The sequence below is a fragment of the Lepus europaeus genome, chromosome 1 (assembly GCF_033115175.1).
Source record: "Lepus europaeus isolate LE1 chromosome 1, mLepTim1.pri, whole genome shotgun sequence".
In the NCBI taxonomy this organism is placed as follows: Eukaryota; Metazoa; Chordata; class Mammalia; order Lagomorpha; family Leporidae; genus Lepus; species Lepus europaeus.
The window spans coordinates 65,202,843-65,220,751 of record NC_084827.1 but is presented as its reverse complement, the minus strand read 5'-3'; the positions used below and the strand labels follow the sequence as shown (position 1 = coordinate 65,220,751).

The window sequence follows — 17,909 nt, the reverse complement described above, 5'->3', positions numbered from 1 at the left end:
TAAGACAAGAGATGTGAAGTTAAGTGTTCACAAGTAGAGGCTGCCTGAGGGTACACACCAGCACCCCAAGAAATGCACACCTAAATGGAGAAAGTGCAGGGCACTACCCCCCTCTTCTGCTGTGTAGCTTCTGCCCTATCAGAGTTGCCTGCCTCAAACTCCTGAAGAGCATGAACTGTCGTATCTAGATGTCTATCCCACACTGAGGGTAGGCCCTCCATCACAGCAGATGCTCTAAAAATATTGCCCGGGATTAAAGCACAGCTTGGGACGCCCCCAACCCCTATGAGTGACTGGGTTCGAGCCCCAGCTCCACATGATTCTAGCTTCCTGCTATGTATGCTCTAGGAGGCTGCAGGTGATCACCCAAGTACATGGGTCCCTGCCATTCATGTGGGAGACCCAGATGAATTCAGGCTCCTGGCTTTGTCCTGGCCTAGCCTCAGCTGTTGCAGGCATTTGGGAAGTGAACCAGAGCAGGGAAGATCTCTGTCTGCCACTGTCTCTCTGCCTTTCATACAGATAAAAACAAACAAACCAATACTGCCAAAACTACCACTATGAATATAGGCTTCTACTCCCTAAGGTATCTCTCCCAACCCTACCATCCTCCCCTTAAGGATACCTGCTTTTTTAGGACATTATTTAGTATTAGGCTGGAATTCAATAAATAAGGGTTAACAGTTTTGCATCTCAGTTTGAAAATCAACAAATGAAGAGGAAAAAAACCTGTTGTCCACTGATTGTTGCCACAGGAATGGCTGAAGCTTGAGGGATGCTACTCTCCATGGTAACGGTAACCTGCCCTGGAACCTTGGGGGGAAGTGACAAGGTAGAAGGTGGAGCAGGAGCAATGGGACGGCTAGGCATGGTGGGCTTCGGGGGCGGCTGCAAACAGAAAACCATAAGAAACACATCAATAGCCTCATACTAGCGATGCATTCCACTCTCGAGTTAAAAGTACACAAATCAAAGCTGGAGAGTGCCAGCAAAGACGCCATACGTCTTATACAGCTTCTCCCCCAGCCTAACAGCGTCTGCATTGAAGTACTAGCATTTCCACTTTACAGAGGAGGAAACATACAAAGCAAGGCTAAGTGACTCCTTCAAAGCCACACAGACAGTAAAAAGTAGAACTGGGAACAAAGCCCAGATCTGTATGGCTCCCAGCCCATGCCCTCACTTCTACACAATGCTGCCTCCCAAGTCTGGGTGGAAGTAAACAAAACTCCCGGTAACTGAAACATAACCCAACGTCACAAGCAAGACAGTATTCTCAGATACCCCCAAGTTAGCCAGCTAGTAAAACAAACCTTGAAGAGTGCCACTCTTAAGACAAAAACTTAGTATGTCCCTAAGCTGAATAATATCAATATCAAAATGGGGAAAAGAGGCTGTGATGCTGACTGCCCGGCAACACAAGCTAGGCACTGCAGAACAGCAGGGCTCTGAGTTACAGAGGACAGCTGAACTGACACGTAAAAAAGAAAAAATCCAAGTGCGAGCCTAGGACACAGCCTGAGATTCTGTGAACACTGTTACAGGTATCAGCCGGTCGTTAGCTGTGGTTCAGGGTAAACTTTTAAGCCTCTCCATTACCTTCATGAGTCCCTCCGAAAATGAGAGTGGCACTGCTGGCGTCAGGTGTGCTGGTGGAGCTGTCACTGCGACAGGTGTGGCCGATGCGACAGCATGATGTGTAGACAACATCTGCACCTGCGGATAGGGCCTTACCACAACAGGCTCCTGCTTCTCTTCCCGAGACTGGAGGGAGTTGCTGGAACCCATGTGCTCCCTGGCACTGACTTCGGCATCTCGCCCAGATTCATCATTGACTGGTAAAGACAGAAAGGGTGAGACAGGATGTCATGGTCTCCCAATGGTAATCAACATGGCAGCACAGCCAAGAGTGGCACTTGCGGTTTAAGTTTCAGAGTTGACAAACTGGCCATTTCCTTGTGAGGTTTTCTTAGCAATGAGAACTTGGGCACCAGATTCCCCTGCTGGGGAAATCAGACCTGAGGGTCCTAACTGCAGAACACAGGATTTATTCTGGATATTGTGGCTTTTACACCCTTACGAACACAGGGTCTGATGATCACACAAAATGAACTCAAATCACTGCAAGTACAACACAGGATAAAAAACAATTTCATGTGAGGAGCCACCGCCTCCAACACCAGCTTCCCACATGGGCTTCAAATCAAGTCCCAGCTACTCTACTTCTGATCCAGCTCCCTGCTAAAGCACCTGGGAAAGCAGTGGAAGATGGCCCAAATGCCTGGGACCCCTGCACCCACATGGGAGACTCGGCTCTTGACTTTGGCCTGGTCCAGCCGTGGCTGTTACAGCCCTTTAGGGAGTGAGCCAACAGATGGAAGATCAAAATATATATCTCTCTCTCCTTCTCCCTTTGTATTTCTGCCTTTCAAATAAATAAATCTTTAAAGTTCAATTACATTTTTTTCTTTAAAAAAAAAAAAAAAAAAAAGAATGCCGACCCCAACTCAATCAATCACGCTGCTGTTACGCTTATTTTTCTGAACATAAAGATAAAATTTACTTATGTAGAAAACTTATTTGGAAAACCATACAGAAAATAAAGCTTCCTCAAAATCTATCCTCGATGGCTCTAACAGTGATTACTTGGTGAAACCTTTAGAAATCTCTCGTTCTTTCTTGATTTAGGGCGAGTTTTTAAAGTTTTTGTGTCATGGAAGTAAAATCTTCATAAAGATCAATGCACACGCAAATGCCAATTGCGCAGTTCAATGGACTTTCACAAACTGAATCCACCTGAGCAAGGAGGCCCTGGCTCAAGAAACCAAACACCAGCGATCCCTCAGAAGCTCTCCAGTCAGCCCCAAAGGATACCCCTGCCATGCTTGGCCACCACCCTAACTTGGAACACTACATGTTAGTGGTGCCTACTTTTGAACTTCATATAAACAGACTCATAACAAAGATGGCCTTTGTGTCTTCCTTCCTTCACTTGCAGGTTTGAGATTCATTCATATTACTATAGATCGTGCGTTCTCAGTACCGTGAAGTATGTGACTGTGAACAAACTGCAAATCCACTGCACTGTTAGAAGACACTTTCGTGAATAAACCTCAACTCATTTCACCATTAAGAGTTTTGTTTTTTTTTTGCATTATGAATAGTAATATTTTTACCTGTCCTTTGTTGAACATATGTACCATTTCTACTCTGTGTGTGTGTGTGTGTATATATATTGAATTACTGAATAACAGTTACCCAATTACCAAATAACAGAGTATGTATATACTGTATCATTTTAAAAGGCTAAGCAGGGAGTTAGCATTGTGGCAAAGCAGGTTAGGCCGCCACATCAGCATCCCACATCTGAGTGCTGCTGGGAGTACCGGATGCTCCACTTTGGATCCAGCTTCCTACCAATAGGCCCAGGGAAAACAGCAAGTGCTTGGGCTCCTGCCACCCACATGGGAGATGCAGATGGAGGTCCAGGCTTCCGGCTTAGGCCGGGAGCAGCCCCAGCCATTTGGGAAGTGAATCAGTGGAGGGAAGCTCTCTGTTTCTCCCTCTCCCTGTCACTCTTTCAAATAAATAAATAAATAAACACATCTTTTAAAAAAAAAAGGTTAAATGGTATTCTATCACGTGGACATATTAGAGCTTTTTTAACCACTCTATCACTGAGGGATTTTTAGGTTATTTCCAAATTTTTGCTATGATCAACAACCTTGTCCAGTGACCCCTTCAGGAAAACTGAAAGTGTGAGCACTAGATGAAAAGACTGATGCATACCTTCTGTTTTGCTATATATTAACTCTCCTCTCAGGTCAGTCAGAATTTTAAGAATCCTTATTTATAAAACCACTTTACGGAGGTGTAATTTACACACAAAATATGGATACTTTAAGAGTAGAGTTCAGTGATTTCCTACAAATATCATCAGCGACACCTAGAGGCACAAGGCCTGGGTTAAGGGGTAAGCACAAGCTTAATGCTAAAAAAAGTGTTAAAGGACTTTCCAGAGCAGCTGAACCATTCTAGCTTCCCCCAGCAGGTGAGTTCCAGCGTGCCTCATTCTCCCAGTGCTCATAGACTGCTACTCTATTGGGTGTGCAGTGTGGTGTGTGTGTGTGTGTATATATATATCATTGTGGCTTTAATTAGTATTTAATTAGTATTTCTATGATGATGTGTACCAACGAGCATCTTTTTATGTGACCATAAGCCATTCATATACATTTTCTTTTATGAAGCGTCTATTCAACCGTGTCTATTTTTAATCAGTAAGCTTTACTGAGATACAACTTATATGTAAAATTCACTATTTCTTTGAGTAAGCCTAGATAAAATGTCACGAAAGTGGACAGCAGGACAACCACAATGTGATCTGGACATCTGGATATGGGGCTTTTCCCACTATTCCAATAAGATCAACCATGCCCACTGCAATCCACTCCCTCCTCCCACGGCTCTGCTCGCTGCCACTACAACTTTATCATTTCCATAATTTCTTATGCACAGAATCACAATCTGTGGTCCTGTGTATCTGGCTTCTTTCCCTCAGTGTAATGTGTCTGAGGTTTAGCCATGCTGTTGGGGTGCTGGCAGCCTGGTCTTTTTATTGCTGAGTAGTATTTTTTTTTTTTTTTTTTTTGACAGGCAGAATGGACAGTGAGAGAGAGAGAGAGACAGAGAGAAAGGTCTTCCTTTTTGCCATTGGTTCACCCTCCAATGGCCGCTGCGGCCGGCGCATCTCGCTGATCCAAAGCCAGGAGCCAGGTGCTTCTCCTGGTCTCCCATGCGGGTGCAGGGCCCAAGGACTTGGGCCATCCTCCACTGCCTTCCCGGGCCATAGCAGAGAGCAGGCCTGGAAGAGGGGCAACCGGGATAGAATCTGGCGCCCCAACCGGGACAAGAACCCGGTGTGCCAGCACCGCAAGGCGGAGGATTAGCCTGTTGAGCCAGGGCACCGACCTTTTTTTAAAGATTTATTCATTTATTTTGCAAGTCAGAGAGAGAGAAAGAGAGAGAATCTTCCATCCGCTGGTTCACTTCCCAGATGGCCGCAACAGCCAGGGCTGGGCCAGGACAAAGCCAGGAGCCAGGAGCTTCATTCAGGTCTCCCATGTGGGTGCAGGGACCCAAGCATTTGGGCCATCTTCTGCTGCCTTCCAGGCACATCAGCGAAGAGCTGGATCACAGTGGAGCAGCTGGGACATGAATCGACGCACATATGGGATGCCAGCACAGCTCTGGCCCCACTAAGTAGTATTAAACCGCATGGATATACCACCATAGTGGTAGTCTATTATTTGCATATGTCACAATTTGTCTATCACCAGCTAATAAACACTTGAGTTTTTCCCAAGTTTTGGCTATTATGAATAAAGCTTCCATAAGCATTTGAGTACGAGTCTTTGTATAAACATGTTCTCATTTATTCTAAGTAAATACCTAAAGAATGGAACTGCTCAGTTGTGGCATGTGTTTGACAAGATAATTGCCAAACTGCTGTTCAAAGCGGCCAGTCCCTCTTGCATTCCCATCCATACATCCACACCAATACTTGGCAGTGCCGCTTTCTAATTTCAGTCACACTAGTGGACTTCTCACTACGGATGTCACGTGCATTGTCCCGAGGATGAATCATTTCACACCTGTTCATGTGTTTCCTTTGCTCTCCTCATTTTGGTGAAGTGTCTATTCAAATATTCTGCGCATTTAAAAAAAAAACAAGTTCTTTATCTTTTTCCTACTGAGTTATAATGCTTAACATATTCAAGTTATGAGTCCTTTATAGAAATATTTTTCACAAATGTCTTCTGTCTGTGGCTTGCCCTTTTCTTTTTTTGTTTTTTTTTTTTTTAAAGATTTATTTATTTGAGAGGCAGAGCCACACAGAGAGAGGAGAGACAGTGAGAAAAGTCTTACATCCACTGGCTCACTCCCCAAATGGCCACAATGGATGGAGGTGGGACAATCCAAAGCCAGGAGCCAGGAGCTTCTTCTGGGTCTCCCACATGGGTTCAGGGGCCCAAGCACATGGGCCACCCTCCACTGCTTTCCCAGGCCATCAGCACAGAGCTGTATTGGAAGAAGAGCAGCAGCACACGAATTGGCACCCACATGGGGATGCCGACACTGCAGATGGAGGCTTAACCCACTACACCACAGTGCCGGCCCCAGGCCCTTTTATTTTCTTAAAGATGTCTTTTGAACAGCAGACAATTTAAATTTTGATTGAGAATAATATATCAGTTACTACTTTTAAAGTTTTCTATTAAAAAATCAGTTACTACTTTTATGATTAGTGCTTTTTGTAATTGAGCAATTTTTGTTTAACCCAAGGTTGCAAAGTTTCTCTGATGTTTCTTTTAGAAAGTTTAAAATTTATATTTAGGTCTATCATATACTTGAGTTAAGGTCAAGGTTCATCATTTCCCATATTCTAGTGGTCATTTCCATATTGAATGACTTAAACATTTTGGTCAAAAATCGACTGACCATGTAGGTCTGAGCCTATTTTTAGAACTTCCACTTTTTTGTAGTGACAGATGTTTCTGTCTTTCTCCTTGAAATATTCATTCATTCATTCATTTAGAAAGAGTTACGGAGAGAGAAACAGAGAGAGACTGATCTCTCATCTGCTGGTTCATTCCCCAGATGGCCACAAGAATCTACAAGGGCCGGCGCCACGGCTCACTTGGTTAATCCTCCACCTGCAGCGCCGGCATCCCATATGGGCGCTGGTTCTAGTCCCGGTCACTCCTCTTCCAGTCCAGCTCTCTGCTGTGGCCCGGGAGTGCAGTGGAGGATGGCCCAAGTGCTTAGGCCCTTTACCCCATGGGAGACCAGGAGGAGGCACCTGGCTCCTGGCTTCAGATCGGTGCAGCGCGCCAGCCATAGCAGCCATTTCGGGGATAATCCAACAGAAGGGAAGATCCTTCTCTCTGTCTCTCTCTCTCACTGTCTAACTCTGCCTGTCAATAAATAAATAAATAAATAAATATGAATCTGGAAGCTTCATCCTTGTCTCCCATGTGGGTGACAGGGGCCCAAACACCTGGGCCATTTTCCCAGTCCATTAGCAGGGAGCCAGGTCAAGAACAGAGTATTCAGGACATGGACCAGCAGCCATATGGGATGACCAAAATACTGGCCCCTGTATGTTTCTATTTCGACACTGATAACATTCGGTCTTGACTGGTGCAGCTTTACAACCAGTCCTGAAATAAGGTGTAGTGTCCTCCCGCTTCTTCTTTGGTCAAAATTGCTTTGGCCATGTTAGATCCTTCAAATAGCCCCAGCAAGTTTAGAACCAGGCTGTCAATCTTTACAAAAGAGCCTGCTGGGATTCTGAGTAGGGTTTCTCTGAATCTTTACATCACATTGATAGAATTATCTTAAAATTACTGAGCTTTCAAACTCATGACCTTTTCCTTTATCTAGTTTCTCCCTCTCTCTCTGTAACTCTTTCTAGTAAGTAAAATAAATCTTAAAAAAAAAAAAAAGAACCCATTAATGCATTTGAAAAACAGCTCTTACAGGCACGTTTTACTGTGAGTTGCCTATGTATTCCAGTACATAAGTATATGTGAATGAAGTGATTAAAATACAAGGGGAAAAAAAGACCTTTTCAAATCAGAATAGTAAAATAGACTTTCTTCAACCTCAATACACTAGTATGTAGTAAAACCCAAGATGAAATTTGCTGATTTTTAAGTTAGAAAATTGGCAATGTTCGTAAAGCAGGAAGTGATGCAGAATACTACACATCTCACCTGTAGCAGCTGGGTTTATCAATCCTGCAGAGCCACTGTTTGCAATCTGTGAAGGAGCCTGGCTCAGCCCGGTGGAAGGGGTTCCTAACCGAGGGAACTGTTGAGAACTCATTTCCACCTGTAGGGCAGAGTCATGTCGTTATTACTAGATTCTAAAGCAGAATCGACATCTGCAACTTAAGCCACCTTTACTGTCTATGACATCTTCTCTTGGAATAGCTAATCCAGCATAATTTAACTAAAATAACAACTTGCGATCCAAATATGAGGTGTCTTCAAAAAGTCAACCATGCACAGATCTAAATAAACTTATCTTTAGATTCCATTTTCCATCAACTTGTTGAACTGCTCTTGTAAGTGCTGGCATTATCTAAACTATGTGTAAGTTTCTGGTATATAGGAGATCAATAAGTGTACCATGCAGGGGGATACCTGTGGACTGTGCATTTTGCAAAACAGCTACATGATAGGTATCACCACAATGTATAATGGACCTATAAAGTTTTAGGGAAAAAAATGACACGTCCCTTTGAAAGGTTCGAATCGCACAGCAAGGTGAGCAGAACTACGATTGGTGTGTAAAGGAAAGGTTCGAAGGGGTGATTCCCAACCCGAAGGAGGGACTCAAAATCTCACATCAAGATGTGATGCAAAAGGAATTCCCCAGCGCTTTTCTGCAAAGGCCTCCATTTACGGATTTCTTTTTTCCTCCCTCTCTCACAGGCCCCCGCTGAGCCAGGGGACGCCGAGACCTCCACCGCCTCTGAAATAGCCTCCCACTTCGCCCTCAGGAGTCAGGGTCTGCCAATCTCCCCCATTCCCCTGCAACCCCACCCCACCCCGAACCCCACGCCGAGGTCGCAGCGCCCAGGCTTCCAGACACTCCGGGTGCCTGCGACGCCGACCCCGGAGGAAGTCAGCGTCCCGGGGAGACCCCAGACAACACCAGCAGCGAGCCCCTTTACCTGTAGCCGCCGCCCGCCGCCCGCACCTCCCGCTTCCATCTCGCCGGCCTGGGGCTGCCGCGGAGGGCCCATCTCGGCGGCAGCGCTGGGCTCCGGGGCCGCGGAGAGGACTCGCGCCGCAGCGCTCCCCGCGCCCGCCGCTGTCCAGCCCAGCCAGCCCCGTTCACCCCGCCAACCCGGCCGCCGCGGGGCTCCCAGTCGTCTCTTCCCCCGAACCTGCCCCTACCTCCCCCGCCCGCCCATTGGCCCCACGCCCGGCGCGTCACTGGAGGCCGAGCACCAATCCACAGCGGCCTGCGCGCTCTGGGCCCGCCCCACCCTCCCGCCGACCGCCAGCCAATCAGGCGCGAGCCTCGCTGGGGCAGCCCAAACCCCTCGAGGCTGAGCCAATGGCAGGGGAAGACAGGCGCTCCCGGCAAGGGGGGCGGGGAGCTGGGAGGCCCCGCCTCGGCCGGGGTCTGAAAGCGGCGGGCGCAGGGCCCGGATGTGGAGAGTCACTTTAAACTGCTCCAGGAGCCAAACTCCCTGGGCCGCCCGCCCGCCCGCGCTCCCTCCACAGCTCCGCTTCCCCGCCGAGGCCCACGTCCGCCACGCCCCCATGCCTGGGTCAGCCCACCCCTCCCGGTGCCTCTCCCTTTCTCGCCGCAGGACACCCGGACCCTGCCTCCGCCCCAACCGCCGTGCGCAGCTCGCTAAAGACCCGGGGTCCGAGCCGCAGGAGCTGAGACGCCTCTGCCCTTCCCCGGGGACGCGCAGCGGGACGGACGCTGCAGCCCGGCGCGGCCGCCCCGCCCCCTCGCCTCCTCCCCTCCCCTCCCCTCCCGGGCGCCCGTCCCGCCATTACCTGGGTGCTGCGCCGAGTGGTCACCGCGCCGCCTCGAGCTCGCTCCCGTGCGCTCTCCGCCTGCAGGACCGACGTCCTCGGGCTCCGGACCCGCAGCCGCCGCCGGGGCGCTAGCACTCTGCCCCCCACCCCTCACTCCGGTGCCGCTGCTTCCGCCGCCGTAACGAGCTTGTCGCCTACTGGCTGGGGGAGGCCCCGCCTCTCCCCGGAGGAGCCAATCCCTGCCCGCTGTGAGCCGGGGAGCGGACGGGCCTGCCCCTCGATGCCGCGGGGGCCTCTGGGAAGTGTAGTCTCCGGCGCCAGGAGGGCGGGCCGGGAAGGAGGTGGAGAGCGCTGGGGCGGGGCCTCCCGGCGACTCTACCCGGGCTACACACCCCTTTGCCGTCTGGAGTCGGTTCTGCCTTTTCTCTTTGCCGAGTGAGAGGACGGTGGATCCCACCCCTTCGCCTCAGCCTGACGGCGCTAGGTTTCATTTTCCCGAGGGGCGGGCGGCGCGGCGCGGCGCGGCGCGGGAAGGGCAATGGAGGCCGAGCCGACCTCGGCGGGCCGGAGGGGCCGCGGGCAAGGCCGAGGGTGTTTCGGACTGTTCGCGGGGCCTACTGTGGCTGCCGAAGGCCACGGCAGGCCAAGCCTGAGCGTCGCGGGAGGATGGAGTCTGCGCCGGGCCTGTCCCCGAGCCAGCTCCCGCGGTTGAAATCAGCGGGCTCGGAGCGGGGCTCCGACAAGCAGCTCGGAAAGCCAGCTGCCCGAGCTCTCCTGGTCTTCAGAGAAGCCAAGAGCGGCGCTTTGCTTGGGTTGGAGTTTATACACCTGTCGAAGGCTTAGCCAAAACTAGAGTACGGCCCCTCCGCCCCTTCCCAGATGGTCATATAGGCCTGGAGTTTCGGAATTAATTAAAAAGCAATTGGGTCGCAAATCCCTTCTTGGCATCCTGCAGAGTTGGGTAATTTAGCAAGGAATTAGCCCCTGACTACCAGGCTGCCTCTCAAGTGCCCCTCTTTCTCTTTCAGGTCACTTTTCTTCCCCACTTTATTCTCCAACTCCTCAAAGCAACTGATAGAATATTCTTTAGTCTCCTCTCTCTCCACTTGTTGGAATCTGCTGTCCCCCGCCTTTTCAAACTGCTCCCCTAAAGCTGCTAACACGGACTTCACACCTGGGGCTGTGCTTAGATCTCCTCTTGCTTAGCTTACTGACCAGGAATTCATCATTTAAACCTCCCTTACTCTTTCCAGTTTGTATCACTCCCCAGATGGCCAGGGCTGGAGCCACGAGCTCAGAGCCTCACTCTTGGGCCATCATCCACTGCCTTCCGAGCACATTAGCAGGGAGCTGGGTTAGAAGTGGAGCAGCCAGGACTTTAACCAGAGATGCCCACGCCGAAGGGGGTGGCTTAACCCGCTGCTCCACAGCGCCCTTACCAGTTCTGCCAATTATGTAATGCCCAACTGGATAGTAGTTTCTCTTGTTCAAGAAACTTTCCTCAATTCTTCTGCTTCCCCTACCCTCTGGCATACTTCTGTGGTGCTTTGTCATACAAAGGTGTAGGGGCCGGCACCATTGATCACATGGTTAATCCTCTGCCTGCAGCGCTGGCATCCTATATGGGCTCCCGGTTCTAGTCCCGGTTGCTCCTTTTCCAGTCCAGCTCTCTGCTCTGGCCCAGGAGGGCAGTGGAGGATGGCCCAAGTGCTTGAGCCCTGCACCTGCATGGGAGACCCGGAAGAAGCTCCTGGCTTTTGGCTTCAGATTGACATAGCAGTCATTTGGAGGGTGAACCAACTGAAGGAAGACCTTTCTCTCTGTCTCTCTCACTATCTACCTGTCAAATAAAAAGAGAGAGAGAGAGAGAAAGGTGCTTCAGAAAGTTCATGGGAAAGTAGAATTAAAAGACTTATTTGGGGGCCGGCGCTGTGGCACATCTGGTTAATGCCCTGGCCTGAAGTTCCGGCATCCCATATAGGCACCATTTATAGTCCCGGCTGCTCCACTTCTGATCCAGCTGTCTGCTATGGCCTGGGAAAGCAGTAGAAGATGGCCCAAGTCCTTGGGCCCCTGCACCTATGTGGGAGTCCCAGAAGAAGCTCCTGGCTTCAGATCGGCGCAGCTCCGTCTATTGAGGCAATCTGGGGAGTGAACCAGCGGATGGAAGACCTCTCCCTCTCTCTGCCTCTCCTCTCTCTGTGTAACTCTGACTTTCAAATAAATGAGTAAATCTTTAAAAAAAAAAAAAAAACTTATTTGAGCACCTAAAAGGTAAACTGTAGAGGTGAAACTGACACTAGGAGAAGCAATTTCTTGAACAGCCCTTGTCTTGACTGTCAAGGAATAGTTTAATATTTCATAATTTATTTTCTACCTAATACCATTGGTTGAACTCTTAACAGAATTAAGCATAGGTGTGTTAAGTTCATTGAAAATAGATCCCAGTTAAAAATGAGAGTGGGAATGAGAGAAGGACAAGCTGAACAGATCGGCACACATTCCCACAACCTATCCCTAAGGGTGAAGCTACATTTTATGTGATAAAATGATCATATTCAGTGTGGAACTGATCATATAGATAAGACAAAAACTCAAAGGGATCACATAAATAAGACCAAGTGTCTGGTAATAACAATAGATAGAATTACAAAGGAGAGAAAGTCCCAACATGGGAAGCAGTCCACACAGTAGACTCATAGAATGACAAATGCCCTAAATAGCACTCTGACCTCAGAATCAGTCCCTAAGGCATTCAGATCTGACTGAAAATCTCATGAGAGTATTTCAGGCATGGAATGCCAAGACACTGTGGCAAAAACTGTTCTGCATGAATGATCTCTAAGTGAGACCCCAGTGGAATGAAGGGGCCATCAAAGAAGGAGCTACTTTTCTCTGGAGGGAGGAGAGAACTTCCACTTTGCATATGGTCCTGTCTAAATACTGATGGAGTTTGTGTACTCAAAAGGCTTCCATAGCCTTGGGCAGCTCATGTCAAGAGCCTTGGGTGGTCACTGACGTCAAAAATAAGAGTTAATTGTTAAATCAACAACAGGAGTCACTGTGCACTTAGTCCCCATATTGGACCTCTGTGAGAATTAACGGTAAAACTTGTCTTCAAACAGTACTTTATACTGTGTGTGTCTGTGTGGGTGCAAACAGTTGAAATCTCTACTTATTATAGAGTTGGGCTTCTGTATATAAATTCAATTAAAAACAAACCTTAATGAAGAATGGGATGGGAGAGGTAGTAGGAGGGGGGATGGGAGTTAGAGTGGGAGGGCGGGAATGGGGTGAAGAACCACTATATTCCTAAAAGCTGTACCTATGACATTTGTGTTCCTTAACTAAAAACCTTCCAAAAAAAAAAAGACTGTTTTGTGCATCCAGGTGAAGGCCTACCGATTTGAGGGTAAAATGGGTAAGGATGCCACCTTGAGCATCATTTGCATGCCTGTTATAGGGTCCTATGGGCAGCGCCCCCTTGCGTATTCCCGTGTGTTGTGATACAGATTTGCTGTGAACCGTCTGAGAGCTCTGTGACAGCACTGACCCGTGTCAACCTGTATCCCTCTTGGAGTAGGCAACCTTGTGGGCCCTGTGGCCAGGAACTGCGAGTGACCTGTGGGAACCACAGCAACCTCTGCAAGTTGAAGGCGGCCTCCCGCTAAACACCTGCAAAAAGTGGGGACGCTCAGTCCTACACACCGAGGAAATGAATTTGGCATTGACCTGAGTGCCCTCGGAAGACGAGTCTTCCTTGGCCAAGCCTTCTTAGGAGAACCCGTCAGAACTCAGGTGCTTGAACTGGGGCCACCTGGATTGTTCAGAATTCTCTCCCAAGTTCCAGGCCTGTACCTTTCGTCACATGTGCAGATTCCCATTTGCTGTGGATAGTAACATGTTCCCAGGCTATATCCAGGAACTAGGATATGGGCGTCAATATTCTACCCACCCACCCCCCATGTCAAATTAATCCCCAGGAACCAGGGGACCTGGATTCTCTTCCTGCTCCATTACTAGTTAGCTGTGGGACACTAGGCCACATCAGAAGTTCATGTCCTGGGAAGCCAGGACGTGGTGTCAGAGCCTGCTACATGGGTTGATGCTGCCGTAGGACCCATGGGTCCATAGCAAATGGAACAGCTTAACTACCAAGAAACATCAGGTGATTGAGCCTGAGAATGGAAGCAAAGCTGTTTTCAAAGGGGGGAGGCAGGGGTAGCCCAGGGATGCCCCAGAGCTGTAATATAGGGCACTAGAGCGGGGTAGGGAGGGCACCATGAAGGTAGGATGGAGGCTGAGCTGTGGGGGCCCACCGTGTGAGTGCAGCCACACTGTGCGTGGTGAATCAGGCAGCAGATGAGGCTCACCAAGGCTCTGCCCAACCCCATCAAGACTGCAGGGCCAACTCCCACAGCCATTCCCCGGACTCCAGGGACCTTCAGGCATGCCCAGAATGGCCCTTTGATTCTTGTGGCTTCAGGCCCTCACAACAGTTAGGGGTGTGGTCTCACTCTGAACCCAGAGGCGAAGGGGGATACTCAGCGCCTTGGTGCTGGCCTCCCTCCCACCCCTGCCACAAAGGCTTTGTCTGGAAAAATCCCCTGGTGCTCCGTGCTGCCTGGCTGCCTCTACTGACCATAACTTTGGTCAGCAGTGCCATGAATTGTAGTCCATTCCCTTTAGGAAAAAGCCAATCCGAAAATAGACCTGAGGGCCACCGCAGCCTCTCTCGGTCCTGGAACAGAGGAAGCACAGGTGAGCAGCCAGACCTGCCCAGGCCGCTTTCTCCTTCCTGGGATCCACGTGTCTCCAAGTCACTTGACTTCCTCTCACAATTGACTGCTCTAGAGAAAGCAGTGCTGTTTTTCCGTAGTCTAGTATACTTTGTTTTCTCCTCTCCTCCTCCTAACCTTGGTACTTTTGTTTAATACCTGCATTTCCGCTGATCTGATGCCATGAATTCAGACACGGGCTTATTGCCTGTTTACCTTCTTAGCTCGGTTTCCAATCCCTCTGCCGCCCCCTCAACCTCTCTGATGCTCTCCTAGTTCCTCTCTACCCATCAGCTCTGAAAACTTCCCAGGCTTCCCTCACCACCACCACCACCGCCCCCAAAAGAAAGCCGAGTCTTTGGGGCTCTGGGGAAGGTGTGGGATCAGATTTCAGTAGGCTGTGTCCCCGAGTGGGGAGAGTGAGGTGGAAGCAGCCTAGGTTGTGTGGTCCTGGTTCCGATGCTGCCTGGAGGTCCTAGTACTCGGGGAGGCTGCACAGAGCACACAAGTGGAGAAGATCCTGGGACACTGGCAGCGGCCCTGCCTAGGAGGTCCCTGCATGGAGGAACTGAAGGCAAAGGAAGTAGCAGAGTTTAGAGGGGCCAGAGAGACATTCAAATATTTGTATTTGACAGACTTTGTTTTTTCTCCTCGTTTTATGAATTCTTTACCCTTGAAGTGCGAGTCCTAACAGTGTATGCCTGTATTGTCCCCAGGTTAACATGACAACACCAGACTTTATCTTGTGCTCCACTGTAGCGTTCACTGGACTACTGCAGCCTTGAGTATCTGAGATAGCGCTGGAAAGAACTCACACGGGACCAAGGGAACTGCCTCCTAAAGGTGTAAGACCCCTTAAGCAGGCATCCCACAAATTGACCGGACCCCAGAAACACAGACTCCACTCCAACCGATGCAATAGCAAGAGGAAGTTTATTTCATTTGCAAATGGGCCATCTCAATAGCACCCTCTAGTGTAGTGCAGAGAGAGAGCGCCCCGAACATCAGCTTTACAGAGTATTTAAAGCTAAAAACCACAGCATTAGCATACTTAATTGTGTTACATCCTATTGGGCAAGCTACAGGTTACTAGCATTTTATTGGGTAAGTTAATGGTTGCTAGGTAAGGGGCTTGGGATGGGGGTCACGGGCAGTTTCTTCTTATCAGCTAAAGCAAGCAGGACGAGGATGGCAGTAAAACAGTAAAACCTTGGTATGTCACAACAGGATGAGGGGCTGCAGGGCGGCAGTAAAGCAGTAAGACCTTGGTATGTCACAAGATAAGGGTTGGGGGCTTTCCGTCCTTCCCTGTTTTCTAAAGATATCGCATGCAAGCTTTAGCCAACTCGTACAGAAGCAAGAAAAATGCGGTTAGCCTTAGTTCCTCCATTTTGTCCCTCAGTTAGCCCTTACAAAGGGTGTGTTTGGACCAAGAAGCAAGAAGAACTGGGTGTGTGTTCTAGGATGCTAGAGACAACCAGAGAGCAGCAAAAGCGAAACAAAATCCTAAAAGTAGTGAGCGAGTACAGCAGGCCCATAGGAGAGACAAAGTCAACACATTAAACATGATATATCCATATTCTAGCAATGGACTTTTAGAAAATGAAATCTGGGGAGCCAGCACTGTGGTGTAATGAGCTAAGCCTACACCTGTGGTGCCAGCATCCCATATGGGCACCAGTTCGAGTCCTGTCTGCTCCACTTCCCATCCAGCTCTCTGCTAATGGCCTGGGAAAGCAATAGAAGATGCCCCAAGTGCTGGGGCCCCTGCCACCCATGTGGGAGACCCGGATGAAGCTCTGGGATCCTGGCTTTGGTGTGGCCAAGCCATGGCTGTTGCAGCCGTTTGGGGAAGGAACCCATGGATGGAAACTTCTCTGGCTCCCTCTCTGCTAGAAAAGTAGAGCCTTGATTCAATTTTGGTGTCTGAGAAATAGGCCTGATGGGAGGTCTGTGCCGTCGGTAGGTAGTTCTCATGAGAGTGTTGGTTAATAAAGCCTGGGTTAGGCCCAGTTTCGGCTTCCTGGCTTGCCATGTGATCCTTCCTCTGCCTGCACTCCACCTTTCCCAGGTGTCAAGCCAATCAAGCTGTCCATCTTGGACTAGAACTTGCAAATGTGTGAGGTCAATGAGCCATTTCTTCTTACAAAGTCAGTTGCTTCGGGTATTTCATTGTAGGAATGGAAACCTGCATAGTACTGAGCCAACCATGAGCCAGGCACTATTCTCGGCGCCGGGAATGTGGTACCAAGAAAACTGGCCTCTTTTCATGTTATTTATAGCTTTGTGCTGTCTAAAACTAACTTCAATGCAAATAGACATTTGTAGAATTACAGAGATAGCTGGCGCCACGGCTCAATAGGCTAATCCTCCACCTGCGGCACCAGCACACTGGGTTCTAGTCCCGGTTGGGGTGCCGGATTCTGTCCCGGTTGCCCCTCTTCTAGGCCAGCTCTCTGCTGTGGCCCAGGAGTGCAGTGGAGGATGGCCCAAGTGCTTGGGCCCTGCACCCACATGGGAGACCAGGCAGCGCGCTGGCAGCGGCAGCCACTGGAGGGTGAACCAACAACAACAACAACAACAAAAAGAAAGACCTTTCTCTCTGTCTCTCTCTCTCACTGTCCACTCTGCCTGTCAAAAAAAAAAAAAAAAAAAAAAAAAAAAGAATTACAGAGATAACAGGGGCCAGTGTCATAGCACAGTGTGTAAAGCCACCACATGTAGTGCTATCTTCTCATGGGTGCTGAGGCCAGGACTGCTCCACTTCTGATCCAGCTCCCTGCTAATGCACCTGGGAAAGCAGTGGAGGATGGCCCAGGTGCTTGGGCCCCTGTACCCAAATGGGAGACCTGGAAGAAGCTCCTGGCTTCAATCTGGCCCAGCCCCAGCCATTGCAGCCATTTGGGAAGTGAACCAGCGGATGCAAGACCTCTCTCTCTCTCTCTCTCTCTCTCTCTCTCTCTGCCTCTCCTTCTCTCTGTAACTCTGCCTTTCAAATAAATAATTTTTTTAAAACAAAACAAAACAAAATAAAATAGATGTGTCCTGGTCCAGGGCTGAGGCAGTCCGCCGGCTCGTGCTGCATTCCCCAGGCATCCTTCAGGGAACAGTGCTAAGGGCAGGGAACAAGAGCAGCGAGGATAGTCAGCATCATTCTAGTCGGCAAGCAATCTCATTTAGCAACTAGTTGATGTATTTGTGCAACAAAATTAGCTTGTTTAAACAATTTTGGGCATTGTCAATAAACTAAATTTTTAATCACAGAGGAAACATGATTTCAGCATAGTCAAGATATTTAAAAGCTCAAAAAAAACATTGTTATGGCAAGTTTAAAAAACAAAAACAAAAACAGAGATGCTAGCCCTAGCTATCCTATGAAGACGGTTTGAATAAACAAAATTAGAGATATTGTTACATCTCTCGTATCTGTTTTAAAATTGTACTCATTACTTTCCACAAGAAAATCTGTAGCATGAAAGAAAAATATTTAGAGAAATCCTGAGTGGGTCATGGAATTAAATGTGACACTGATTTCTTGCTTACACTGAGGGGTTGTGATGAG

At 49.0% G+C, this 17,909-nt stretch overlaps 1 protein-coding gene across 4 annotated transcripts in view; it reads right to left on the bottom strand.

The window, feature by feature from the left end:
* Positions 1-9,711, bottom strand: part of SAP130 (Sin3A associated protein 130) — an 84,415-nt gene extending 74,704 nt beyond the window's left edge. For 2 of the 4 annotated variants that reach the window (XM_062183488.1, XM_062183561.1), the window contains exons 1-4: positions 8,744-8,815; positions 7,779-7,896; positions 1,600-1,835; positions 730-888 (exon numbers count right to left, since the gene is read on the bottom strand). In XM_062183488.1, coding sequence (XP_062039472.1) covers positions 730-888; positions 1,600-1,835; positions 7,779-7,896; positions 8,744-8,815 — 585 coding nt within the window. Of the gene's footprint in view, positions 1-729; positions 889-1,599; positions 1,836-7,778; positions 7,897-8,743; positions 8,816-9,587 lie in introns of those variants that run through there. The other 2 variants (XM_062183722.1, XM_062183644.1) reach the window with 2 other exon arrangements.
* Between the last annotated feature and the right edge of the window lie 8,198 nt (positions 9,712-17,909).